This window comes from Lepisosteus platostomus, chromosome 17 (genome assembly GCF_059453375.1).
Source record: "Lepisosteus platostomus isolate fLepPlt1 chromosome 17, fLepPlt1.hap1, whole genome shotgun sequence".
In the NCBI taxonomy this organism is placed as follows: Eukaryota; Metazoa; Chordata; class Actinopteri; order Semionotiformes; family Lepisosteidae; genus Lepisosteus; species Lepisosteus platostomus.
The window spans coordinates 18,649,900-18,677,606 of NC_142627.1; the positions used below are offsets into that span (position 1 = coordinate 18,649,900).

At 41.1% G+C, this 27,707-nt stretch overlaps 1 protein-coding gene across 4 annotated transcripts in view; it reads left to right on the forward strand.

Moving 5' to 3' along the window:
• Positions 1-27,707, forward strand: part of thada (THADA armadillo repeat containing) — a 112,948-nt gene that overhangs the window by 72,148 nt on the left and 13,093 nt on the right. For all 4 annotated transcript variants that reach the window (XM_088610712.1, XM_088610715.1, XM_088610714.1 and 1 more), the window contains 7 exons: positions 7,758-7,873; positions 13,042-13,124; positions 19,508-19,878; positions 21,609-21,733; positions 25,060-25,132; positions 26,294-26,450; positions 26,851-26,982. In XM_088610712.1, coding sequence (XP_088466838.1) covers positions 7,758-7,873; positions 13,042-13,124; positions 19,508-19,878; positions 21,609-21,733; positions 25,060-25,132; positions 26,294-26,450; positions 26,851-26,982 — 1,057 coding nt within the window. The remainder of the gene's footprint in view (positions 1-7,757; positions 7,874-13,041; positions 13,125-19,507; positions 19,879-21,608; positions 21,734-25,059; positions 25,133-26,293; positions 26,451-26,850; positions 26,983-27,707) is intronic.

Below are 27,707 nucleotides of genomic sequence, written 5' to 3' on the forward strand. Positions count from 1 at the left end.
TGAAGATGGGATTAAGATACAGCACACAGAGAACAAGGAGGGTGGTGTATGTTTAACTTCCTGTGGAAGAAAGCTTGTTTGATTCTGTTGTCTACAGACACAATTGGCATCAGCACATCTGTGAAGGCCAGCATGAGTGTCCATTCAGATAGAGCTGAGTTTGCATGAGATGGTGATATCAAGATAAACTGTATAGAACTGAAACTGGAATAGATAATTGTGACACTGTGGGTGTGTTGTTTGGTGTTGACTTTTACAACATATTAATGGTGCTGTGTGTGTACATATAAAATTAAGATGGTGGGCGTGTGGTTTAAGAATTTTATTCTAAGGACATGATAATATATGGTAATTCTTTTTTCATGCTAATATCTCTTATATGTTAACCGTTGAAAGTCTATGTATGATGGTGGGAGATAAGCAGGTTCTGCATTATGGAATTCCATTAAGTAAAAGGGGTGCTTCTGTTTTCTTTTGTGTTGTTTTCTGTCAGCTTTTCTAGTCTTAAAAATGTATTTATGTATCTGTTTGCAATCTGTGTTTTGTTCCAGCTCCAACCAAAAAGGCGGGTGATGGTGTTGAATAATGAAATAACGTCTCACACTGACCAATCGTATATCTTTTTTTTTTTCTTTTCAGAAACTGTTGGTAGCCATTTTTAAGGGCTCTTCATCCGGGTCTTTTTGTTTTTAGTCAGTAGTTTGGCGTCGTTTTTTGAAGCCTTTTTAGCCTTGCATGGTATTCGTGAGCCTTTCCTTCTTTAATAAGTGCTGTTGAAGTAATCACCTTAGCTTCCCATTTCGGAATGTCTAATGAATTGTCGGGGGCCCACAGACTCACATGTTGTTTCCTTCAGTCAAGGGGATTTTTTTTGTTTTTCGGACCATTTTATGTCTTCAATCTGCTAGCGCCGTGCCGTTTAAGTGGTAGAACCAGCTCATGCCAAGCTGCTCTTTGATTCCTACAGCCGAAACACTGCGTCCAAGCTGTTGAAGCTGCAGGGGTTTCCTCTATCAAGAGCCACTGTGTCCCAGGCCATCAGCAAATGGCCTTTCACACACCGTGCCCACTAGGCTAGGCTGGGGAAGATGGGGTCACTTTGTGCTGTGGGACAAGGAGATTGGTGTCACTGCCAGGAGCTGTACTGGGTCCAAATCCTCATTAGCACCTCTGTGGTAAATAGAGCAGCTGGAAGTGTGAATTTGAAAATACTTGGCAGGATTATGTGTCTAAATTAATCAGGAAACCAGGATTTTCTTGGATTGAGAATCAGAGTCTTATGAAAGTGCATTACAAGGCATTGTTAAACTTTAATTATCTAGTTTTGTTTTAAAAGTTTAATAGAAAGTTTTCAGTTCCCTAGAAACCTGAAAAAGCCACCTTACAATTAACATGAAGCACCTTTTTGGGTGGATTTTCGAAAGTAGCTTAATTGATTAGCACATCCCACTTGTAATAAAGCACTTATCAAATATAGGAATGCAAAGCAGACTAATCCTAAACTTCTTATGTCAACACTCTAAATACTATTTGCATAACCTGGGTATAAGAGCCAGTAACAGCAAATGTTATAGAAGATCAAAGAGGAGATACAAGATTTCTTGAAGCCTTTTTCATTTGATTTAACTGCATATTTAATCATATTTATGGTTTTTTGTAAGAGCTCTGTTCTGTTCTGCTCTGTTCCGTCAGCAGGTTGCTTCCTAGGAGTTTTTATGTCGTTTGGTTATTTAAAAGCATTTTTAAATGATTTGATTTAAGTTAATTAATTTGATCTCTAAATGTGGATGCCACAGTTGAAAAAATGCACTTCCCTATGTATAATTAAAAGCAGATCTGTTTGCACTAAGTACTGGTCGTCTTTTCAATCAGAAGTGTTAATAGAATTAAAGGTACTGGCCTCCTGTCCAGCAGGAAGTGCTATTTTATTGTTTCAAAAGTAGTGGAAAACGTAAGTGCAGTTTTGATTGGCTTGTGGATAAAGCCTGACATAAGTGGAAAATACTTAGAGGAGGCTTCTAGAAGGCCAGAAAAAATAAATACAGCCTCAGTTTGAAATCCATTCATTGTGGATACGTATCTTTTTTTCCCCCATGATTCAGTTAATGATTTCCTGTCTTACCACAGTCACAGTGTCGGCGTGACTGGCTTGGACTCGATTCAGATTATTAAACCTGAATAACAGAACCGAAGGGAGTTCCTGTACTCCACGATTCCACCTGGAGTGGATAAAATGTGGAATTATCATTCATAATAGTATCATATGGAACACTGAGGTGTTGGCCGGTCTGGACTGTTGCCCCCATGAAAGAGCAGTAGATGATTTAGGCTACTTTAATGATTGTCTTGATCCAGGCTTAGAGTGCCGTGTGGCATGTATAATGGTCTGTTTGGACAGTCTTCTGAATGGACTGCAAAAGAGGTATGCTAATTATCTGAAAGTTCTTTAACAGAAGAAAATTAGAGGGATTGGTATCTGTAGGAATTTTAAATACAGGATCAATATAAAGTTTACTTTGCCATTTGGCTTTAATATGTGTTATCCTGGTCATTACAGTTATTTTATTTTTATTTAATCATAATGTTATTGTTTCCTGCTTTATCGTGAGACGTTTTTCTGTCCTCCTTCATTTTTTCTGAAAATTGGTCTCGTGAGTTTCATGTTACTTGCAGCATTTTGGGGAGTCTCTTACCTAGATTCTTCTTGGTCTGTAAGAGAGCATTTCTGCAAATTGTAAAATAAAGACTTACAGTAGATGTTATCGGTAGGGTAAGTTTTTTTTTTTAATGATTGAGGAACTATAGTTGCTATCGATGGTGTTGGTTTTCATACCCAGGCCTGGAAGTAACAAGCACCCCCTGGAGTTTGAGAGGGTGCCATTTTTCACACAAAGGGCTTGTTTGTCGTTTTATAAACCTGCTGTCATTAAAACCTGTTTCCCTTTTATCTTTTATACTGAGTTTTATTTATACTATGAAAGTACTGCAACCGGTGGACTTGAAAAGCAGATAAAAGCAGGCAGTTAGTGTTTAGATTTACCAGTGTTTCTAAGAAATCTGTTTAACCCAGAGTATGGCAGGTATGTAGATGGGGATAAGAAGCTTTGACTTAATGAAGTGTGTGGAATAGTGCTGTGCTGGCTCCATGTACATTTCCCGCTAGGCTGTGGGCCAAGCACACTGTGCCCTGCAGAGAGAAGGTGTCTGCCTGGGATACATGCTGATAGCTCTGCTATGTGTACTGAGATAGGGGGCCGCTTTGATCTGAAGCCTTGCATTCAGAGCTCTAGTGACACTTCAGCACAGTGCGCCTGCGGTGAGAGACAGGCCGGGAGTGCCGTCCTCCATGCACAGGGGCGTGTGAGGGGGCAGCTCACTGTCAAGGTGACCTCTCTATCACCCTAAGCTGCTGAGGGCCTAGGCGCAAGTACGGTACAGCCAACCTTGGTGTATTTCTGACACAAAGACCTTGTCAGTACTGCTCAACGGCAACCTCGTCACAAAACGCTCATAAGTCATTTTCCAGTTTCACTGTCCTAGTTCTGGCTGAAGAGAAAAGAAACCTGAAAGCTCAGCAGTAAAAAGGACAGGAACTGCTCTCATGAACACTGACATTGCTTTTCTACATATTGCGCTTTCTACAGATATAGTTCCCTTGCCTTGACACGAGAGGTGCAGCAAAAATAAAGCTTGTCTGTTTGAGCCCTCAGCACACATTGCTTTTCTCTGCTCACAGTATGTCACTGCCTCATTAGCATTTCTCTGGTTTACTTGGAGTCCCACAGTGATTGCAGATGCACAGACCTAATTACTACAGCAAGCTGCCTGGATTTGGCGTGGCCTTGTTCCACAGCACAAGGTGGGTTCGAGGCTCAAGGTAGAAGCACTGTAGCTCTCCTCTTTCTTCTTCTTTCTTTCATGAATATATAACTTTGGAGCTCAGTTATCTCAGTCCTTACCTAGTCCCATCTGTGTCCGCAGGCCTCTGTCTGTCTGTCTCTTTTCCCCTCCCTACTTGAAAGAGCTGGAGGGGGGAATAAGCTTTGCGTGATAACAAGGAGTTACCATGTTTTAGTGGGAGCTATTTTTAACTTTTTAATTGCTTTCCAGCCACAAGTGTGAGGTGACCTGGCCACAAGTTTATACAACTTAATTGCTAAAAAATGCGTTGGTCTCTGGGAGCGTGCTCACTGCTGAGCAGTTGGGAAGAGCAGCAATTAAAAGCCTGTTTGATTTGCGTCGGCAGATTCTACTGGGGACTGTGCTCGTGCGCTCAGCAGAAAGGCTACTCATTCTGCTGCGTCATTCAAATAATCATCAGTTGGGACTTACTGGCAGTGGACATGGCTCCTAGTGTAGCACACACCGGCTTTCTCCCTCCCCCTGTGTCTGACTGTTGAATGGTCTCTCTCTGTGTCACCGTTTTTACTTAATCATCCAGAACTTCATGCTTGTTTGCGCAAAACCAGGAGATTGAAAAATGTTTCCACAATTAAATGCGTTTTGCTGCTTCGTGGTTGCGCAGAGAAGAAAATGGCTGTTAAATCAGATCAGACAGAGTTCCTGTACTGGTTTATGTTGCTGTGGTCCTGGGAGATGGATACGCTGCAGTTCCTAAATTGGCTGGAGGATTATCACACATCTGGCCATTTCCCAGACCTGCACCAAAATAAGGGCACTATGGAATGTGAAGGATAGCAGCGATTGCTTCACTTGGCCAGGAGGAGGCACTGCAGGATAGGTGGAGATCCTTCTTCAGCCACAACACACAGAAAATTGCAGTAATGAACAGGCAAGGGCTTGTAGTTACAGCTGCAGCATGTCCTCTTTTTAGTTTCCCACCTTAAGGACCTGTGAGAATAGATAAGGTCTCCTTTTTTCTGAGAGCTGCATCTTTCCTGTTTTTATTTGCATTAAAAAAATTTCTCCGCAGCCTTCTCTAAACCAGAGACACTGATGCAGGGAGTGTACTATTTTGCAGTGATGCAGGCAGAACCGAGGGAAGTTTGAAGCAAGCTTTTTTTCTTGTGGTGTCTTTGTAGATCAGTCTTGATTTTTTTTTCTTTGCGGGGTCCTGTTTGTTTTCATTTTTGACATTTCTGAAACTAAAATCATTTATTACAGAAATGAAATTCTTTGTTTATGGACCTTCCTCAGTTTCAGACTTAGGTGGCAGAGCCATAAATTGGACTCAGGTAGAATCTGCTGTCCTCTGCAGGACCAGCTTATCCATGAGAGTTGGACTCCCTGGGACCCATGAACTCATCGAAAAATTATGTTTGACCCAAGTATAATGTATATTTCATTATCCTCCGCCCTTCTAACGCCGACAATCCAGAATTTATATTGGGCTGGCACTGTGAGTCGTAAATAGTTTGGGCTATCTTGCCCCCAGTTCTGTTTGTATAAATTATTGGTCCACTATAAATATTCACATTCCTCACAGAGAGGCTGAAACAACACGGGTCTGTTCAGATCACTGGCCCTGAGAAAACATCTCCCTGACATCACCGTCCTGTACTGTATATTCCCACTGCAGAGAAAATACACACGGCCGCGCTGCCCAAGTGCAGCCCTCTGTAAACAGGCACACGGCGGAAAAAACGAGCGCAGAGGAGGCAGAACCAACACCACCAGCAAGACGAAAGAGAGGGAGAAAAAGGAGGTGTTCTTGTTTGTGAAGCAGGAGCAGTCAAGTGTGCTGTACAGGTTGGCTCAAGGCTCTTGAAATGGAACTACAAGGTTTCACCGACTTCCTATGGACAGACTAATGTTTGTTTTCATAGGACAGAAAAAAAGTAATATGATGATTTTTTTAAAATACCAGTAACCAATTCATCTTTTAAGCTGAAGGTGTCATGCAGCCTAAGTGTAGGTGAACTTCTGACACAGACTGTTAAATCAGTTTCAGGCCTGTCCAAAGACACTGATGACACTTCCAAAACACACGTTTTGAGTGATGCTTGGTGCTCTTCCAATAACAGGCCACTGCCATACTTGGACATGGCTGCTGTATTTATTAAAGCACATCAGTTTCTCTACAATCTGGTGAATATTAGTCAGAACTAATGGGTATTCCTTAGCAAAACAGTTAAATTCCTCAAATGGTCCTCTCTGTTACTGTTTTTTTGTCATGTGTAGATCATCCCCAATTCTCCATTCATGGCCTGTTACTTCTGCCTAGTTTTTTGGATTTCACTCACTGTTCTCCAGATTTCAGCCTCTAATCCTCACTGGGATTGCTTTGTAACCTTTTCTGGAGAGAAAGCTCTTCAGTTTTCTGCATAAGGATGTTTCTCAGAGTCATGAAATGATTAACTGAGCAGAAAGCAAGAGCTGATGGGATTGCATCACCCCAGGAGTGTCAAAGAACTATTTTTTACCTCTTTCTGAGGATGCTGTGTTTAAACAGGAAAGCATCTATTGTACATAATGTTAAACCACTGAAATCTTTGCATTACAAGAATTAACAAACTACTTATAAAAATGCACACTGAGCTACTTAAATGAATATATCTCTATGTAGCTTTTTCTGCTCACAGTTTTGCTCGTCTGGTATATTACTAAATCTTGACTCCTTGTAAGATCGTAATTTTACTTATCCGATTCCTGTGCTTGAAAATATATTGTTACACAGAGAGAAGCTTGCTGTGGAGCGACCCAGTGTTAGAGCTATTTTTCTTGTTGAAGCTGTGTGGGCTGCTACACCTTTAAAAATAACTCTAACTCACTGCTGGCTCCTGGGAGCAAAGTCTCACTCCGAGTCCTTGTTTGGGTGTTTCTGTTTGCAGTAGAAGAGGCTTTGCTCTTTGGAACATCATCACTCTGTTCACACATCCTGTCTTTACCGGGCTCCCAGAGGCAGATTCCTGCAGCGCTGGAGTATACATGACAAAAACACCTGGCACTATGGGCAGCACTGGCAGGGAGGCTGTATGGGCAAGGTTTACAGAGCCACCCCCGTCATTGTCTAATGTAGTGTAATTAAGGCAAGAAAGAGTATACATAAGATAAGATCACTTTATTGGCCATATAAAATTTCCTGTATTAGCAATTTGTCTTTTCGCATACCCCAGCTTGCTCTCCATGAGACACAGACAGCGAGAGAAGCTGGGGGTCAGAACGCAGGGCCAGCCATTTATACGGCACCCCTGGAGCAGTTGGAGTTAAGGGCCTTGCTAAGGAGCCCAACGGAGTAGGATTCCTCTGCCGGCTGTGGGATACGAATCGACAACCTTTCAGCCACAGGCGCAGACCCTTATCCACAGAGCCACCGCTCCGCCAATATGCGTAGCCTTCATGCGGCAGTAAAAAAAACAGGGAGGGCCCAGTAAATCACTGGCATTTATCATGATATAGAGTAGGTTTAATAAAGAAAAAAGCATTTGATCTTTTTGTTTTTTATACATAATGGCAGCTGTGTTATGTATATGAGTAGTCCATAGGAATATGATAATATGGTAATATGGGTGAGTGTTTGCTGTATCAGAATGGTGATTTTTTTTCTCAGTTTAGCTAGTCTCACAAATTTCTATCTGTGTGCCCGGCATTGAGAAGGGCAGTCTCGCTGGGCCCTGGTAAGGAGAAATGGAAACCGAGAGAGAAAAGACCCTTTTTTCAGGACTTTTGCCACAGGTGTCGACCTTCACCCCCCAGGGCAGAATCTTAACAGGAAGGTAAACCTGACCAAGGGAGGGGGGGGATATTGAACTAATATTTTCTCAGCAGCGCCTGTCGTTTGTCTGTCCCTTCCTCAGGTCCTTCACTTGCTGCGCTCCTACCAGGAGGACAGACACAGGCCCCATTCACTGCGGCTCCCTCAGACCCATGACATCATCGCCGCAGTGCGTGCCAGGCTGTGGCTGGCGAGGAGGTATGTCCGCAGCTCCGTGTGTACACTACCCCTGCTCAGCTCAGAAAACACCCCTCCAGAGTTATAAGCTTTCCTTATTGGACTGTAAACAAGCTAAACTATATTACCCTCCCCGGGACTTCTCTTTATTATATGGAAGTTTTATTTGAAATTGAAGTCATCGTGTTGGGAAGAAAGACACAGTACTTCTGACTTTACATATGCATGCAAAAATGTAGGACCACCTTATGTGTTGTGAAACCATATTTTTTAAGATGTATGACCCATTTACTAAAATATTTTCTTTTGGTGTGGGCACTATCGTGTGTTCTGGGGCTCCCAGCTCATAGTTGTGCAAATCTTGATTGGGTTTGGCTTGTGTGCAGTTTAAAGAGCAGGGTTTTATTTGCAATACTTCTCACTCCCAAAATCCATTAGCTGTTGAGGAGAAAAGGCCCGTTTGTAACAGCCGCTTGGCTTCTGACCTCCAGGAAGGCTTTTATTTCAAAGGCAGTGTCATTTAAAGTACAGGCTGAAAGGTCTTGAAATATTATTTTGACATCATTCATTTTGCTAATGCCATTAAAATTCTCTTACCCTTACTCAGCCTGTCATTTCCTTATTTTGAGTTACAGTGCAACATGTTCTAGTATCCAAACAAGGGGATAATTAAAAGATTAATAACAATGTAGTGTTCAAAATGATTTCATGGGCGCAGCTCTGAAGACATTCGGTCTGGCTGGATCTGAATCTTTGTGCATTGCTTACTTATTAGATCAACAAGAAGCTCTGAAGAGTTTAAGATACTTTGTGCAGCAACTCCAAAGAAAAGCTGATCTGTTTGTAGCTCTCATTTACACACAGTCTGTCCTGTTCATTTTAAGTCATGAAATGTAATCAGCCTAATTACATTCATTGAAGTCACAGATGCCATTTCGTGTTTTCATAAACTCTCAAACATCAGCAACAGTGGTGTGCTATGCAAGGTTTAACAGATACAGTCCAAACCTCTCTTGACCCTTATGCCTATGTTTTGTGTGGGTGTTATAACGTCGGCACACTGAACGAACTGTGAAACATGAAGCAGAGTTTAAATTAGTGGACACTACATCTATATGTATGTAAAACCAAGCAACCCAGCCATGTTCTTGAAGACGATAGTCTGGCTTCCTTCAAGAAACAACTGAAACGATTCTTGCTACTATCTACCAAGCAGGTCAGATGGGCCAAATGGACTATTCTTGTTTGTAATCCTACCGTGTCAGACAGATGCTTTGAACATTCCTTCAGCGATGAGTGGAACTGACCTGGACCTCTATATGACAGTAGTAACTCAAAATGTCTTATAACGTTACCATAATCCGAGTTCTTGTATAGGAGCAAATTATGTTGTTACTGGAATCCGGATTAAAACATTCAAAAGTAATGAGAAACTAATATAATTTCATATAGCTATCGATAGCTTAGAATGCACTTAATTTAACCTTTGAAAAGAAACAAGGAAGCAATTTCATTTTCTGTGGTTGTCAATAGGTTAGAATCCTTTTCATCTTATTGGAACGTAATTATTTAGAGTAGCCCATCTTGACACTTCTAGGGCCAGGGCACCACATACCTCCAAAGCAAAGAATATCCTCTTTCAGAATTCTACTACCTCTGGTCTGTATTGGCTTAATACAGCGTGATAAATAGGTTTAGAATCAGGAAATTGGCTAAATGAAATGATAAAAGAATCTGCTCTTGCTGATGTGCCAGATTTGATTCCTGCTTTTGTAATTAGTTCTCACAGGTATTTTCTGCAATGCTGTAGGAGTCTGTCAGAAAGCAGGAGTGCACATGAAGGGGCTGCGAGGGGTCTGTAATCCGTTTGGAATTGTTCCATGCTCATTGCAGACAAATGGATTATAGCCATAACTGAGACGGGGACACAGTGCAGGGGGGAGTTGTCCTCAGCTGAAAAAAGGTGGAAAGCCCAGGTCTGGTGTGAACATCTTGGAAATAAACTTGCTGAGTTGTCATGCCGAGATTTTGACACGGGAATTGTAGATCAAAGACCGCTAGCGTCCGGTTCATCCCTAGCACCAATGCCAGGAGGAATTTGGGTAGAATTGGCCTTTCCTTTTGCTATCTGATTTTCTTTATTTTATTTTATTATTGTTATAAAGGCATTTTCTAGAAATGGAGTGCTTCTAAATCTTGCTTTTGTAGGCTTTTAATAAGAGCCTGTGGAAATATCTGTCATGTGTTCCCTGTAGCCTTTGGCTCTGAAGCATATTGTTCTTGGATCCCACACTCTGTGTTATCGCTGAGTCCAAAGGCACTTGGTGTGCAACCCCTAGGAGTGCCTGGAGGAGTCATTCGTCAGCTTTACTGGGGAATAAATTTTAGTATGTTGGAGACGGGAAAAAATGAAGCTAGTCCTTACTATACATTGAATTGTCAGTGGGTTCTGCATGACCACTCCAGCTGTTCTCTGAGCAGCATGTCTGAAAATACAATTTGTTCATTCTTCATCAGAGGACATCGGCAAAGCCATCAGGTTTCACACTTATTTTCAGAATGTTTAAATTCTGCTTTTCTTAGCGAAGGTTTTAGGCAAATCAAGGAGGAAAACGTTTTTTTTCCACGGAGAAGAGCTTCTTGGAATTTTTTTTTCATTGTTATGTGTATTTTGCTTTTCTATTTCAGACCAGACAATTCTTTTTTTTCTTTTTAAGCATTTCAGTATGGAGCCTTCGCTTGCTGATCTGTTTTGCCACATTCCCCAGCTCTTGCTCGGGTAGACATGAAGACAGCACATGCGTCCTGTGAAACATGCATTTTAAGTCATTCACCTCTTCTCACAGGGTGATGCCCATTGTACTGATGGTAGAAATAAGCATCTAAACAGACAGTGTCTTGAAGCTGCATCCTCCAATAAGTGTCTGTGAAGAGGTGCTGCTATCTGTGTTTTGTGTGCAGCCTCTCACATCTGAAACAAACTACCACACAGAACTGCTTTCTCCCTGTAAATGTGCTGAAGACTCGTAGAAGCTGAGAAAGACGTCTTTCTACAGAGTGCAATATTTCTTATGTGGCTTGCTGTTTCTAAAAAAAATTTGGAACAGCTGAAATAGCTGTAGCTGTCCTATTTTCTGCCTTTTTTGTGAAAAATTTATATTAACCCACTTAGTCCTACGCATCGCTTTTAGTTATACATGTAGTTTAAAACCTTTTTCCTTGCAGTATTTTTATGGATCCTTAAGATGTATATCTTATAGCTTCTATTATTTATCTTGGGATATCCTCGGCGTCATCATGGTTTGTAATGAGGTACTCAGAATTCCCATGAAAATCTTTTTCATCTTACGTGGCCACTCATCGTCTTATTTCTTAAAAATACAATTCCCTTTTCTGCCATGGACATGCTCCCTTGTATAGTAGAGTAAATGTTTTTTATCAGTGCCTGCAGATGTTAAGTAGTGTGAATCTCTAAAAAAATTGTGGGAATTTTAATTTCTCACCATGAAACCTTTTTTAATCAAAACCGGTCTTTCTTTAAATAACTTAAAGGATTGTATTATTTACCAGTAATAATAATAATCATAAAAATAATAATAATAAATAAACCCCTAGTTTACTTAATGCAATTAAGGGGGAAATTAGAATCATGTGGTTAAATAATTTGGTAACAAGTAAGCAAAGACTGAGTTTGTGCAGCACTGTTCTATATAATGGTCAGAAACTTTGCGAGTTTGGTCTTCACCATACAGGTCAGTGGAAATATATCATGCCCCCCTGGGGATGAATAAAGAATTTTGAATTGAATTTCAGAAAAAGAGTAGCTGATGCTCAACAGTCTTGAGAGAGTTACAAAACCATTTCTAAACATTTGGGGCTCAATCCATCCATTGATAATCCGACCACAATGACTCTACCCAGGATTGGTCATCTTGCCAAGATCTCCCAAAAGCAACGTGGAAAATCATTCATGAAGTCAGAGACAAATCCAGAGAACATCTAAAGATTTTTAGACTTCTGCTGCAGCCAATGTAAGTGTTCGTGCATCAACCAATAGAAGCAGTCTGAAAAGCCATAGTTTTCATGGAGGACAGCCAGGATGAAGCATCGCTCAAAGAACATTGTCATTCTGGATAATCCGCAATACAAGACTAGAAAAAGGTTTCTAGACTTTCCTAAACAATTGGAACTTTTTGGCCACAATGTTGATTTTTGCCACACAAAACATTTGTCCTCTGTCTTCCAACAGAAGAGTCTTTCAAACCAGAATGTCAAGCATGATGGTGGGAGTTTCATGGTTTGGGGCTGTTTGCTGCCTCCTTATCTGGAAAGTTTGCCATCATTGATGGAACCAGGAATGTGTGATCAGCAAATTCTGCAGGAGAATGCCAGGCTAACCTTTCATCAGCTGAGGTTGAGCCAAACGTCAGTCACACAGCAAGACAGTGATCCTAAACATGGTCTGATCTACAAAAGGCTGAAGAAGCAATTTCACATTTTGGATTGTCAAAGTCAAAATCTAGACCTAAACCCTTTTGAAATGTTATGATGGAACCTGAAGGGAACTGTTTATGGAAACCAACTTGAAGCAATTTTGTAAAGAAGAAGGGGACAAAATACATAAAAGCTGATGTGAGAGTCTTGACAAACATATACAAGAAACATCAAGATGAAGGCATTGCTTCTTAAGGAGGTGCCACCTTTTAATGATTCTAAAGGTCCACAGATTTTTTCCCACAACGATACTAACTGTTTGATCATCCATCCTTCTACTTCCATATCAAATACAGGGACTGTGGGAAGAAACACATCTGAACATGGGCAGAACATACAAAAGATAGCACCCCATGAATTGAACCCGGGACCCCAGCACTGCGCGGCAGTAACACTAGCCACTGTGCCACCATGCTGCCCACTATTGGATCATTTAAATCAATTTTATATTTTTATATTATATATTTAGTCAGGTTATTTTCTTTTTTAAGACTATTCATGAAGATCTTATTACATTTTAGGTCTAAAATGTAAAAATTCAGACCAGTTTAGGTGGGTTTCACAAAACCCAGAGAAACAGTAAGTCGGGCCGTTTTGGGGGTGAGGGGCAATTCTTGCTGCTTAATTTCCTCGTCGTATAAATTCCCATCCTTTCCTCCACCCCCCTGCCCCCCCCCCCTGCTCGTTTTCTACAGGCAGAACCCCTGTGTAGTGACCCGAGCAGCTTTCCTGGATGTCTTGGCCTGCTTGTGTGGACCGGAGTGGGGCCCAGTCGATGGTAGGTGTTCCATGCCTGGTATTGGGGAGAGAGGGAGGGGTGAGGCTGGAAGGTGGGCCTGGGAGGAGTATACGATGAAGAATAAAGAACTGGGCACCTACTGTAAATTACATGTGGATGACAGGGATGACTATAGAACATTAGGTCATAAGGTTACAAATGAGAGAAAGTGATCTGACCTGTTTGATAATTAGTCAATTGGTAGTTAGGAAAAGAAAAGGGGAAAGAATTATCCGGGCACACTGCTTCCATTTAAGTCCTTTCCCTCAGACCAGCCTAAGCTGGATTTATTCCTTTTTCACTGTTACTATATTTCAAAGAGTCACAAGCTGTCTTGAGGAACTGCTTGCTTTTGTAATCCTTAATGACTTACACAACTGAAAAGATACCGGAAATGTGAGTCTCGTGGTAAAAGTGGTTGGTTTATTCTTGTAATGTGAAGTCTTATTTTTATTTGTTTTAATGTTGAAATAGGATGGGTATGAGGTGGGAGGTGTATGCAATTCTGTTTCCTGATAGGTAGACTTGACTCCAGTATTTCTGATATTGAGTTTTTATGTGTAAAAGAATCTGTTGTGTAGAAATATTCTTGTTTTTTTTGTCTTGTAACTGAAATTCTTAGAAACATAAAAATAAGAACACAAAACCAAGACCTATTGTATTACATTATATGATTATCCTTTTGACCCTAGTTTAAAATGATTTTATTACATGTGCAGAACATATGGCCATGTGATGGAAACACTTTAAACAAGCCTGCATTCACAAGTTTTGAATGAGCTGATATTTGTCTGGAGCATATGCAATTGTGCTATTAAAGTTGTTAGTTAAACTGCTCTTCTTTTTCATGTGCACTTAGAGGAAAACTGAAAATTAAACTGCAAGGTTTTGTTGCTGGGCTTTAAAGGGGAGCTGTTTTACCGGTAAGAACTGTAACCATAAATGCCAGAGATGCAGGCCGATCAAATGAACAATCCACTATTTAAAATTTTACTGGCATGGTACGCTAAGTAGGAACTTAAAATTTATTGCTCAGTTCCTGCTGACATTCTCATACCAAGTTGCATGGATCCCAGGAGTAGACTCCATATGTTTTCTGCAGAGCTATACTGTTTGATCAGAACTCATAAATTCCTGTTCCCCAGCAGCCTATCCTGTGCCAGTAAAAACAGCAGCTCGTTTTTAAGTCATTTTGGATTTAATCTAGATGGCCTTTCAGTTATGCCGCAGTTTTTTTTTTCTTTCACATTATTTTTTTTAATATGCACGTAATAGTTTTAATATCTAACTTTTGTTCAGCATAAGTATTTTCCCTGGAGCCTGTCTGTTCAGACTTGTGTGCTCTTTGGACCCTGAAGAGAACATAAACTCAACTGCTTTTCTATGGCAAAATTTGCTTTCACTAAATAATTTGAAAAAAGAATCCAGTTTGCTTAGACCTATGAGATAAAAGCCTACCCTGAGTTTTGAATCTGGGGGTACAGTTATATTTCAGATCTTTGAGCTATCTAGTCTCTGCTTTCATAATGGAGTCAGAGAGCATGCTGTGAGCATAGCACAACGTGGCATGATTCCAGTAAGTTGTTAGAAACTTGAATATGCTTTTAATCCTGGCCCTTTACCTTACCCTCATAAGTAGTTGAATTAATGCAAGTTAAACTGTTGCTGAAGTCAGCCCAGAGGGTTTCAGGGTATAAGCAGGACCAAAGATGACTTTTACATTCTCCACACAATGGGGAGATGCAGATGCCCCCACTAGGGTGCAATATATCCAAAGAAACTCATTGAGTTAGAAAGATCTATAATAATTTTGCAACCTTATGTGTACAGAGCTTTACCTTGGAGTTGTCCTTTTACCATGCTGTACTGTTCCCCTCTAAAATTCTTCATTTCTCACACAGATTTTACTGGGACTCAATACAGTTTGCTATGCTTTCACCATAAGAAAGTTAATAAGCTTGCCCATATCCCAGAGTCTAGGCTCCAAAGATGATTCGGACAGCTTGGCAGGTAGTAAGAGTCCACCATGGGAAGAAGGTTTTTTTTATTTCAGCCCAGTGCAGCGCACATCTGGAAGACATACTGTAGTCTGTGTTTTGTTTTTCACAGTTTCGCTAATGATAGTACAGCATGATTTAAAACCCAGCATCCTGGCTTGTGTGTGCGCGTCTGTGATCTGCAAGCCACTGTAATTTACTGGGAGGTGAATAATAAACAGCAGTGGCGGAGGCAGGGACTGGAGCTCAGTGGAGTGTGTTTTTTACTAGTGAAGCCTGTAGCTCTTTTCCATTCCCTGCTGCGCTCAGAGATACCAGTGTTAATTCATTCACTGAACCTTTACACAGTGGAGTACCATCAGAGACTGAGCATGTCTGGGACTAGTCTGTCCTGCAGGTAGGGCAGTGGGAGAGGCCTCATACAAAATTATTGATGGAGGGAGCCTCCACTGCAAGTTGTTCTTTAGGGCTGAGCTGCATATACTGTACTGTACCTGGGTCATGTGTGAGAAAACATGGGCTCTTTCAGGACTTTTCAGTCTGAAAAAAGGACCCTCATATACTATCTGGGGTAGGTCACTGGGAACAAAAAGAAACCTTTTCATGCAAAGTCTCTTTCTGTGTCAGCTTGATTCAGTTGATCTGCTCTGACTGCTGACAAGCCTTTGATTATTTGTAATAGTAATAAAAGTAAATATATATTTATTCACTTTAGTTGTATTTTATAGGGGGTGTCCATAATGGGAGATTTCTTGATATGGGAGTCCCTCAGCTTGAAAAGGTTAAAACTACATAGAAAATGTAGGTTTTTTTGCAGGGTTGTTTACTTTGTATGGAGGCTATTTCCATGCCTAACAAGCTTTTTATAAAAATATATTCTTATTGCTTGTGTGTTCCACTCAATTGGAAGCACTCGCTTTTATTGATAACGGGCTTTTCAGCTCATACCTGTTGAAGAGGTTTCTGTGAGCAGACAGCCTGTGCTGGGAGAGTGCTGTAATAGCAGTAACAGGGCTGTCTTGTGGACGGAGCTAGTTAAACTGTACTGCTCTTAAAAATGCTTTGAATGTTCTTACAGTCACTGCCCATCCAGACACCCCTCTGCAGCTTCAGCAGGAAACATCTTTATTGCACCAAAAGCTTCTGCCAGGCTTAAAGATTTTTCTTTTAACCTCTCCTTCCATTTCTATTAAGGAGGAAGTAAAAGAGTGCAAAAACGTGATTAAGTGATATTCATCAAAACATGCAAAGTGACATTTTAGAGGGTTTACAATAAGAATTCAAAGTATTTATTTGATGATATGCATCAGGCATATTCAGACAAAATGAACATGAATTGTGGGTAATATTTACAGCAGTCATTTTTATGTCAACAAAAGAAGGAGTACCCCTTGGGACAATTTAAGGACTGCTTGTCAATGGTAGATTACCTTTTTTAGTGATTTATTTTAGAGTAATTTAGCTATTTTTTTATTTTTGTTCTTTGTCTAGGCTTTAGTGCCTTACTATTTTTGGGTGTGGTCTTGCACGGCTTTATATTGAACTGCTTAAATGCACTTCCATAGTAATCCCCCACCTAGGATTACACATTGACCTCAGTACTCTTAGCTTACCTGGAGATATTTCTTGGAACCGAGTCTTTAGAACAAGTTGGTGCAGGTTTTCAAAGCATTGTATTTTTGTAATGTAGATTTCAACAGCAGTGTGGCTTGAGGCGAGGAACAAGTTTGTTCAGACTGCAGAGTTGTACTAGAGAGCCTGTACGTCTGCCAGTTGAAGTTTAATTACTCCATGTTCTTTTAGCACACTGCCTCTGTGTTTTTATTAAAAACGGTTCTCATAATTAAAATGACATGCATTTTTAGGGCTTGTTACTGCTGTCATGCCCCACTGCCTCTGCATTTTTCTCTCGAGAAATGTTTTCATTTACTAAATGAATCATTAGTGTGGCATGGTTCCTCTAGGTCCTCTTGGTTTCTTTATAATAGTTATTTTAATAAAAGCTATTATATAAACAACATAACACTTTCCTAATGATTATTATTTTTTCCCTCAAAACTGAGGTAATGAAACTTTGGACAGGCTTGAAACGAGGAGGGTTTGGTTTCTTGCTGTTTGACTTGATTTCAGTCCCGGTAGTTTCGGTCAGCTTAGCTTTGCTTTTCTTCCTCTTCCTCCTCTTGTGGACATATGAAAGGGTGAGGGTTCTCGCTTTCCTGAGAGCGAACCGCAAGAGTCTGCCTCCAGATAATATTCACAGGGGTTCAGCTGGCACTGTGGTGTGGGGTTGTGAAAGAAAATCTGCGTTATTCTTCTGTTCCAAAAGAGAGACATAATAGGCATCCAGTCTTTACAGACATGGCCTGGAACACTGGAATAGGATCACTCCAAAAGGCCATTAAATCCTGGTTTGCTGGTCGGTTTTAGCTGCCACTGGCATTATATAATCTAAGCCTGGGCAAAATCCACAGGCTGGCTGGGATTCGCTGTGAAGAACAGGAGAAATTCTATTGGGCAGGGCCAATAGGAGGAGGCATGGCTTTTGCTGGAATGGTGTCACCCTGGAGCCGTGTGTTTTTGTGCTGAACCATCTTCTTTTCCAGCTGTAGGTTAGTCGGGTTTTTCCTCAGCTCTTCCCAAATGTTTCACAATCATCCTTTTCTTAGAGTGATGAAGTGGACCAAGTGTTCATTTTTGGAAGTTCAGCTTCATGTATGAAGCAATAGCATTAAGTATCAAAATATTATCCATATAATATCTTGCTAATATAGCCAGCATCTTTATTACCCTGTAACTCACAACTGGCAGCACACTGGAGCTATGCAGGTGTGAGCCTGGCCAGTACCTGGGTGGGAGACCTCCTGGGAAAGCTAATGTTGCTGCTGGAAGAGGTGTTAGTGGGACCAGTAGGGAGAGCTCTCCCTGTGGTCTGTGTGGGTCCTAATTCCCCAGTATAGTGAAAGGGACACTGAACTGTAAAAAAAAAAAAAAGCACCCTTCTTCAGATGAGATGTAGAAATGACAAGTACTTTAGTTTTTTTAAAGTGATTTTCTTGAAGTTGAAGTTGATATTCAGATACAGTTTAATTAAAATTAAAAAAACAAGAAATAGTATATTTGTAGGACTGTGCCTCTCTCTTTCTAAGCTATAGAAAATTATCAGCCGAAAGTACACTGAACCACAGTGTTGAGGAACAGGGTTATTACAAAGGTGAGAGCCATCTGGCTTCACTTTGAGCTCCCACACTGAAAACCCCAGGTCTCTTTGACCCCAGAATGACACATTCCAGTGGAATCTTTTTTGTGTTATTATTAACCAAAAATAAAAGAGCCAAAATACTGATTGTGTGTACTAGAATCTTTGAAGATCAGATTCCTGTGTAACCCACTCCTTAACCAGGCAAGAGCTGTATTTTCTTTTGTTAATTATGTGTGGGATGTGATTATATTGCAGGGTTTCTAAAGTACTTGTCAAACAAATTGAGTTGGCCGTGAAAGAGGGTCCTGGAATCAGGGGATATTTTATTACTGATAACCAGCTTGGGGACAGGGTAATTACATTTCAGAGAGACATCCTTGAAAACCAGCCTTGTATTGTCATTGGGTAAAATTGAACCTGCTGACCTAGTAAGTTGGACAATGCTTTCTGTATACCTGAACGCAAAGGAGACTTTCTTTAATATGTTATTGTTCTGTAGTTCTAAACCACAGTATGGGGCTTTTTATTTTCTGGTTGTTGTGCTATTATAGGGAACAATATTCATTCTGAAGCAATAGTTGTTTTTACCTTTAATTTTTCAGAGAATTTTAAACATGGGTTTTTCAGACTGCTATAAAGACTGTTAAGTCTTCCTGTCTGGCCAGACTGTGTGAAGACCTATAGTTCAATGCCAGATGTCTGTGAGGGGGTCCAGGTTTATAGTTTTCCGCATTACAGATTCTTTAGTTAAGCATCTGCCAGAGTACAGTGATTCAGAGGATGAAAGATAAATGTCTTCTGTGATGGATATAACAGACTGGTTCCACTGAGGTTATACCAGAATGTCGGTACAGAAACGTGTTCATTTACTGACTAATGTGATACGAATATCTTCATTAGTATCATGTGCTGCCAAGTCATACATCCCAACACCTGTTACCTGATACTGCACCTTCCTGACTCACTGAATATCATGTGTTTATCTTTGCTGACATGTCTTAAAAATGGGTTTAGTTGGTCTCTAGCTATTTTTTTAATTAGTCCCTGATTCTGAAATCCATCTGCTAAAGTTCTGAGCAAGAATTCCCCTGTCTCCTAGATGTCTCCCTGAAGGCGTAATGGAAATTTCTGAATAAATAAAGCAGGTGCAGGCTTCGATGATGTGACTGGGCTGTTATCTCTTCCAGATGAGGAACTGACGAGTCTTAGGGAGGCTACACTGGTCATTGTGTCCGACTCGGAGCTCTTCGACCCTGACTCGTTCTCCACAGCAGTAGCGGGTGGCACACAGTACCTTCTGAGCCTGGCACGGATTGCGGTTTGTGCCAGCTTGGAGAACCCTGTGCTGTGGGGAGCAGAGTTTCAGGGACCTCAGCTCCTGGCACAGCTGTTGCAGTGCCAGGTGTACGAGGTGCGACTGCTGGCACTGGAGGCTATCCTACAGCAGCTTGAGAGAGGCCCGTCAGATCGCCACCCCGCCCCCTGCCCTCTCTCCACAGTTACCACCATTCTCACCAATCTGGCCATGCAGGAGACTCACCCGCAGTGCATGGGAAAGGTAAGCTCTGATCCTTGAATCAGTCACATCTTTAACGTGGAAACAAGCCTGGGAGTTTTCTGAAGAAAGGCCATGCAAAACAAGACTACAATGTCTAACATGTTACAAAATAAATAAGAACATGGAATGGGGTACAGGCAACAGGAAGCCTTTAAGTGCAAGCAGTTCATTTGGTTGCTATAAGATTGTGTATCTGAAGTCCTCATCAAACCATTTCTTCAATGATCTATTTTTAGAAACAAGACTAGATAGTTTGTTCCAGACTACTGCAACCTGTTGTGTTAACCTAGTGACTTCAATTCTTGGTCTTAACAAGAAAGGGTCCCAATTATTCACAGAGGGCACAAATGTTTTTGAAATAATCACACAGCTATTTGAGTATTTTCACATTGGTTTGATTTCATCTCATCATCTGCTGTTTCCAGTCTTTTGTGGTCTGATTAATCCGGTTGACATTTGAGTTAAAAATTGTTGTAAACAGGGGAACAGGAAGACATGGAGTTATGCGTTTTGTTAAAATCTTTCTTCTTCACAAGAAACATAACCACAAAGGTTAAAAGTTTAGTACTAAAGTACTCACAAATGTGTCTCAGTGCTATCATTTAATAGTCTGTCTCTTTTAAGAAGTAATAGGTTTCATTTGTTTAATGGCATAGCACTTTATACTTGGGAGGAAGCAACAGAAGGATTGCAGGAAGTTGGAAGAAGGTGTTCTTTCATTGTTGTTTTCAATATAATGATGCAGTTCTGTACAGACAATTATGATTTCTCAGAAAAGTGAATAATGCTTGTGACCTGGGCCAAAGAAATAGTTTCTAACTAAAGGATTGTTCCTAAGAATCATGACACCATCAGGTTCTTCATTAAGCTTGGAGTTCATAAGTAGCCATGAAAGGGACTTTTCCTTCATGAGGAAGCTGTGCAGCCGTGTCAGTCAAAACACTTTTGTTTGTATGTTTAAGGATATTTCATTGTAGTTCCGTGACTCATTCTGCTCTGAGTCAGAAGCATATTAAAGGGATTGTAAAACCTGAATGCTGTTCCAGAAAGTGAGATCTAGCAAGCCAGCTCCTGTGGTAGAATCGTAATATTTGTTTGAAATTCAGTTGGAGACAGAGCCGCAAGACCTATTAAATAAACTTCAGTTCTTTAGATTTCATATGAAGAGATGTTTTCAAATATTTAATAACAGGTTCACACATTAAAAAAAATAATAGTCATCAAAATATGCAGCACCAATGTAAACACCTATTTGAGCCTTTTTTATTGTGCGTAAAATGAATATTTCTGTGAAAACAACCCTTTTTTATTTGTGTTCCTTTCTTCATGATTGGTAAGGGCTTTGAAAACTTCAGTCTGCAGGTACAGCCTTGGTTCATAGTAAAGACAATTGCACTTATTTTAGACATTCTAGATATTTTAAGTTTCAGACAGACTGAGAAAGGTAAAGATTATTTTTTATTCTTTTAAAAATGCTCCTATGGTTTAAATAATTGCTAACACAAAAGCAAGGCACAGAAGATAGCCTCTTCAAAATGTGCAAAGGGTACCTTCCAAAAACAATAAGTGGGTTTAATTTTTCTTTACCATTTCTTGGTAATTCTTCTTTTTTCTGTATCTGTGAAGAGTTTTTAGTCTCTCTTCAGAACGAATAAACTTCGGGGTAGTCCAGGACTGATGAGACGCTTCCAGGCCAGGTCATTCAGGGATATGTGATCTGTCTCTCTCAGGTTCTGCGCGCCCTGTCCCTCCGCAGTGTGGCCAGTATCCTGCCCTGGCAGAAGGGCTCGGAGATGCTGGGTGAGGAGGAGCTGCTGCACTGGGCCCTGACAGTGTGCCAGGAATCTACTCACAGGTACTCCCTGCTGCCTCTCTATACTTGGCCATGGTGTGTTTATAATCCCTGTACCACCAGTCATTCTAGTTGCTGTTCCTCTGACGTAAGCAGGAAACCACTGGCAACCCAATGTTGCTACACAGGTGTGAGCCTGACCAGTACCTGGATGGGAGACCTCCTGGGAAAGCTAAGGTTGCTGCTGGAAGATATTAGAGGGGTCAGTAGGAGGTTCTCACCCTGCGGTCTGTGTGGGTCCTAATGTCCCAGTATAGTGATGGCGACACTACACTGTAAAAAAGCGTCATCCTTCAGTTGAGATGTAAAACCGAGGTCTTGACTCTCTGTGGTCATTGAAAATCCCAGGGTGAAAGGAGTTGGGATGTTAATCCTGGTGTCCAATCCTGGCCTCCTAATAATCCTCATCTATGATTTGGCTTCATTACTCTGTTCTTCTCCCCACTGAGCCTGCTGGTGCACTTTGATTACCATCACATTTACCAGGTGGGGCCAGAAGTGCTTTGAGTGAAGTGTCCAATAAAGCACTATATAAGTGTAAAGAAATTAATGTAATTTTTAATTTGATGTACTCAACTCCACATTGAACCCGGGTGTAGCCAGTGCCTTGCCAGAGCAACTACATGCATAGCCTGAGGAGTCGAGCTTCTGAAAGAGAGCAGCAATTTTCATACCACCCCCCCACCAAAAAATGCTCGGTCATGACAATTTGTTGTTTGAAAACTCACTTTTTTGTTTCTTCTGCTTGTGGCCAGAACAAGGATTCCAGCTCTTTTTGACTACCGGCCATTATTGGCACATCAGGGCTAAGCTTTACTTTTCACTGCTGGATTCCTCCACCTTTCTTTCCTGTGAGCTGACTGAAGCACTGTGTTGCTGAGAAGTGTTAACCCTGCCCATTGGCCCACTTACTGTATTACTGGGCCAGTACCAGATAGGTTGTCAGGATCTGAATGTTAGTTCTCATTCAGCTCAACAAAACTACCTGTGGAAATCATCTGGTTTGTGATCATACAAGACCCTATTGCCTTGGGTGTGCCAGTGGCTATAGGGTATCCGAGTCACCCCTGATCTGTGCATAATCTGTTTCCATCTCCAGAGAATTCCCTCCATCATCCCTGCCCTCTTAGTCATCACTGATTTGCCTGAAAAAGTGTAAAGTACTACTGTATGTGTGGCCACTTCACCCATTTTTAACCACATGCCACAAAATGAAAAATGATAATCACTGTTCTATACAGCTGGTTTAAGGCAGGGTCGGGGGGTTATGTTCATGTGAGTTTCTTAAATGTGTAACCCACTTTTAAAATTGTAAAGTGAGCTCCTTTCGAAACATTACATATACATTCTGCTCGCGTAAGATGCCAGTGCTCCAGCCTGAGGCACATTTGTTTGTAGCTCTCACTAAAGACAGCCAGCAAGAGCTTCTTTTTTGTTGGGGCATATTTGTTTAGCTTCTCGTTATATCAAAGGAGACTGTATTAGTAACTAGTCTAAAAAAACAAAGCAACCCAGGAAAAAACGTTTCTTAGGGTCATGTTTGTGTGGTTTTGAAAGAAGGGAAGCAGAGTGAGCACTGAGTCCTGTTTAAAAGACCCAACTTAACAAGCGCCTTAATGTGGAGAAACCGATCCAGAGAGGGGCTGTGATCACAAGCCTGGTTAGATTAGACCTGTTAGTTGGGTAGAAAACCGCATCAGTCATGCTGTGATGAGGAAACCCTAACCTGCGTATATCACAGAAAGAAAACATGCCCCGATTTATATCCGGCTTAGGCTTTGTCTACAATTAGAAAAGGGAGGCTGTGGACAAAGATTGTGTTTCTCTTAAGCTAAGATCTGAGGGCATGCGGTTATTGTCCGATCAGTGAAGTTTAAAAACAATCCATCAGATGCACCTGGCAACAAGTAAATCTGAAGAAATTAAACAAAGAGCTGACAGTAGAATGAGATGGCGTGAAAGCATCTGACTAGATGATGAGTTGCTTTGTTTATTTAGATCTGGAGCCTGAAAGTTGCTGAGCGATACATACAGTACTGAGGGTCTTAAGAGGTGGGAATGAAATCAGGAGGTGGAATGGAGTTTGGCTATAGGACACACTTAGCGCATGATCCTCTGTTTTCTCAATATTGAATTTCATACTCCTCCCTTTTCCTCTCATTGTTCTTTAATACCAGCAATGGTGGATTATCATCTGCTGATGTTTACTCAGTGCAGGGCACATTTTCTTTGAGAGACCCTGACTCTCTGCATGACAGTGGAAGCAGAGAGATTAATTTTAGGCAGCCTGGGTTTTGAATACTCAGTGACTCAGACTCAGTGGCTGGGAGGGTGGACAGAGAACCTGACATAGAAGATCACAGCAGAGACTAATAGACCTGTATAATATATATTATACATCTAATGTTCCAGTTCAAGGTGTTTAAACTCCAGAATCTTGATGCTTGATTTAAAAACAAATGCATTCCAATTCTTGCTACTATTCATCTTCCTCACATTCATTTGATCTACTTCATCCTAAACCAAGAACACAATTACTTGAGAGATGTTAATTAATGCAGTTCTTCAGAACATGGTGTAATTGCTGTACTGCTGTGTTGCTTGGATGATACTAGAAATAGGCAATGTTTTAAGAGCACTATTTTTTTCATATGAAAAAAATCTGATCTCAGTCTAACTGACAGTCTTAGAATAGTATAAAATATTTACTTATTTCCAGTCAGAGTTGGTGTAACCAAGTAGTAAGGCTTTTGAAAAGGTATTGGCCATTTAGTCTTGGAGACATTGTGCTCTGAAGTGTGTGTGGAGTGGAAGGGACAGTTAAACCTACAGTACATAATAATGCAGTTTTGAAATTGAAACTATTCAATATAAAAACAAAGTGGTGCTTGCAGACTGATGGATGAGGCTGGAGACTCGCCTGGACTTAGAATTTATTGTGGGAATAAAAGAGAAAAAAATAGGTTCTTACTTTAAACGGAAATTGTAAAGATTAAAGTGCACAGCTATGTGAAAGCTTCACAGTTTAATTTTTATTTGCCGAATCAGATATGGAACTATCTCCTGTTTCGTGGAACTTGTTAAACCTGGAAAATAATCTTTCCCACCTGTTCCCCAGGCACTTGACACATGTTCTGTCATCCTTGGTATGTTGAAACATGCAGGCACGGGCTACTAGAGCTGATGTCTCCAAAACGCTTTCACTTCCCCAGGAAAATGAAGTGAGTGAAAGTGCTGACAGAAGGTGACAGAGACCAAGGTGCTTACTGCTTATCAATCTGGCTTACACTCAGTCCCCCTAGTTGAAGGCCGTACGTTATGTGTTTCAGGGTGGAGAATCATTGCGCCGCTCTCACCCTGGTCTCCAATTTTGTTGTCCATTTTGTTGAGAAGAGCTCCCAGGTAAGACAGATCCCTTATGTGATCTATAACAGTGGGTTTGCAAGTTGGCGGACAAGACCCTCTGTCTTCTGCCCTAATGGAGGTATAAGTTGAGATCAGAGGGTCTCCGCAGAATAACAGATGGACAGAGATGTTTTTCTGCTGGTTGTCTGTGCAGGGGAAAGGAGTTCCTGTCCACGGGGATTTGGGTTTCTGTCAGCATCTCTGATTCAGCCTTATTAAAAAGACATGCGAGATCTCCTCCGAAAGCTGCTTCATGTTAAATGAATGTGCTCTTTGGTATCAGGGCTTTGAAACTTGTGACACTGAAGAGTTTTATTTTGGTGTTGATTATTAGCATGTGTTAACCCTGACAGAAAGCCAGGACAGCCAGAGAGACAAAGAGGGGGGGTGTGTGCAAAGCTTATGTCTACAAACTGCATTAGATGTATCGGATTCAAACAGTAATTCTCTTGTTAGTGTAACAGCTTAATTAATAACTCTGGTTGAGATACTGAGCCTGCTTTCAGAGACTTCATCTGATGGTAAGAGTGAGAACAACACTGATAAATTGCACCACAGGGCTTTTAAAGACTGGAATAACAGAAATTTAAAACAAATTTTAATATGAATCATATGGATGAGAAGATGTGGAAGATGATATAAACCTCAGCAAAATCACACAGCATCTGAGAGGACACAAAAATAGAAACCTTTTCCTGTTCTCAGTTCTCAAAAGTACTGAGAAGATTGAAAACATGTGCTTAGATAAATAATGGAAGAAAGCATCAGGAAGACTCTAAAATGCACATTTATGTGCACAGACAGTATTGAAGTTATGTGTAAACCTGTGAGACTACTGAAAGAGTTTTACCATGCATGGGGCTTGGGGAACCTAGACAGCAGCAGCAGAAAAATGCGATTTCCTCAAAACAGACATGTCTCATACTCTTTCTCTTAGTGATCATTTTCACTTCTGTGAGAATACTTCATACAAGGTCAAATATTTCCTCTTCCTCATGCTTACATATTACCACTTGGGTTTTTAAGTAATGCATGTTTTAAGCTAAATAATGCACCAGATGCACAATAGTTAATGATGACTTATAAAAAATATGTTTGTGCTTTAATTTCTGATTAAGATTTGTTATGGAAAGGATTTGAATCAAGATTCTGTGGCAGGGTTTGAGCAAGTCCATGCAGCTGGAGATGAGGACGTGGGTGGCGTTAGTGAGCCAGTGCTGTGGAGACGAGAAGCCAGGAGAGGTCAAGCTAACGGCTGCGGAGGTCCTAGTCAACGCCACGCCTTGCCTGCTAGCCAGCGCCGTCCTGCCCCTCGGTGAGCTGTGGCACCCTCATGCCAGACCCTATCACCCCCCTCATGCCAGCACTAATACAGACAGACACTTGGGCACGGCTCCCACCCAGAGCTGATCCTCCTTCTCATGGCATCAGCTGCCATGGCTAGATCTGTCTATGAAAAAATGCAGGTTTTCTTTCTTGGTCAATTGCGTTCTTCCTGTGGGCAGCAGTGCTTTTGTGTAATGTACTCAGATTGCCTCACTAATTTCTAATCCATTTTTAATCCAAAATACATTGCATGAAGCTAAAGAAAGCAGGTCTTGTGGCTGCCCTCTGTTTTTGCAATGAACAGATGTTTTTATCTGATGTTAAGCATTACAGTGAGAATATGCAATATTATCCCGAGGATGGGAGTCTTAACTTTTTGTGCTTTGCAGGTCTGAGTGACACAGTATGTCTCTGGAAGAGCCTTTTCACTCTGCTGCAGGATGAGGACCAGGATGTGCGGGACAGAGCAGCAGATTTCACTGGCAGTGTGCCCCCCCAGCTCCTCACTGACCAACACACAGGTACCACGCTGCTAACCAGCCTGTCTTATGCCGGGAGCTACATACTCTAAATGCTAGGAGATTAGGAGTCTTTAGTTGAAGTTGTGGGGGGTAAATGGCATTATACCCAAAGGAAAGATAATTGCTTGCTCAATGTAAGGAATGTAGTCATTTACAGTGTAACAATGTAGCAATGTTTCATATCATTAAAGACGCTGTAAACAAGAGGAGGTCTTTCCACCTATCACGCCCCTGCTTCCAGTTGGGCATAGCAGTCAAAGCTTTTTTTTTGGTACAGAAATGTCAAAAGCATGTTGCGAATCATTGACAGCTTTTCTCAGTGTTAATTTGCATGGTGATCCAAGTGTGAAAAATGTGATCGAAGACCAATCGCATGGAAACAGAAACGTTTTTAGACTGTTTCATTTTATGAGCCTTGGATAGGATATAGCACTGCTGCACAACTAGTGGGGATAATAAGTAACAAATGGCTTTCGACATAAAGACTATGGTAACAGTACTGGACTGGTGGGGTTACACTGTGTGATGACACAGTCCTGTATTATGCCAGTACCCTCTCTGAGGAGAGGGTCTGGCCTAATGGAGATGATCGGCATTTCTAGAGTGTTCCGGGAATCAAGGGGCTCTAATTCTTTGCAGGAGTTTGTCACGGATTCAGGAGGCTGTGTGGCCTTGTGGTTTGCTTTTTATGTTTCATTCGCAGTTTAAAAAAATCTTGCCTGCTG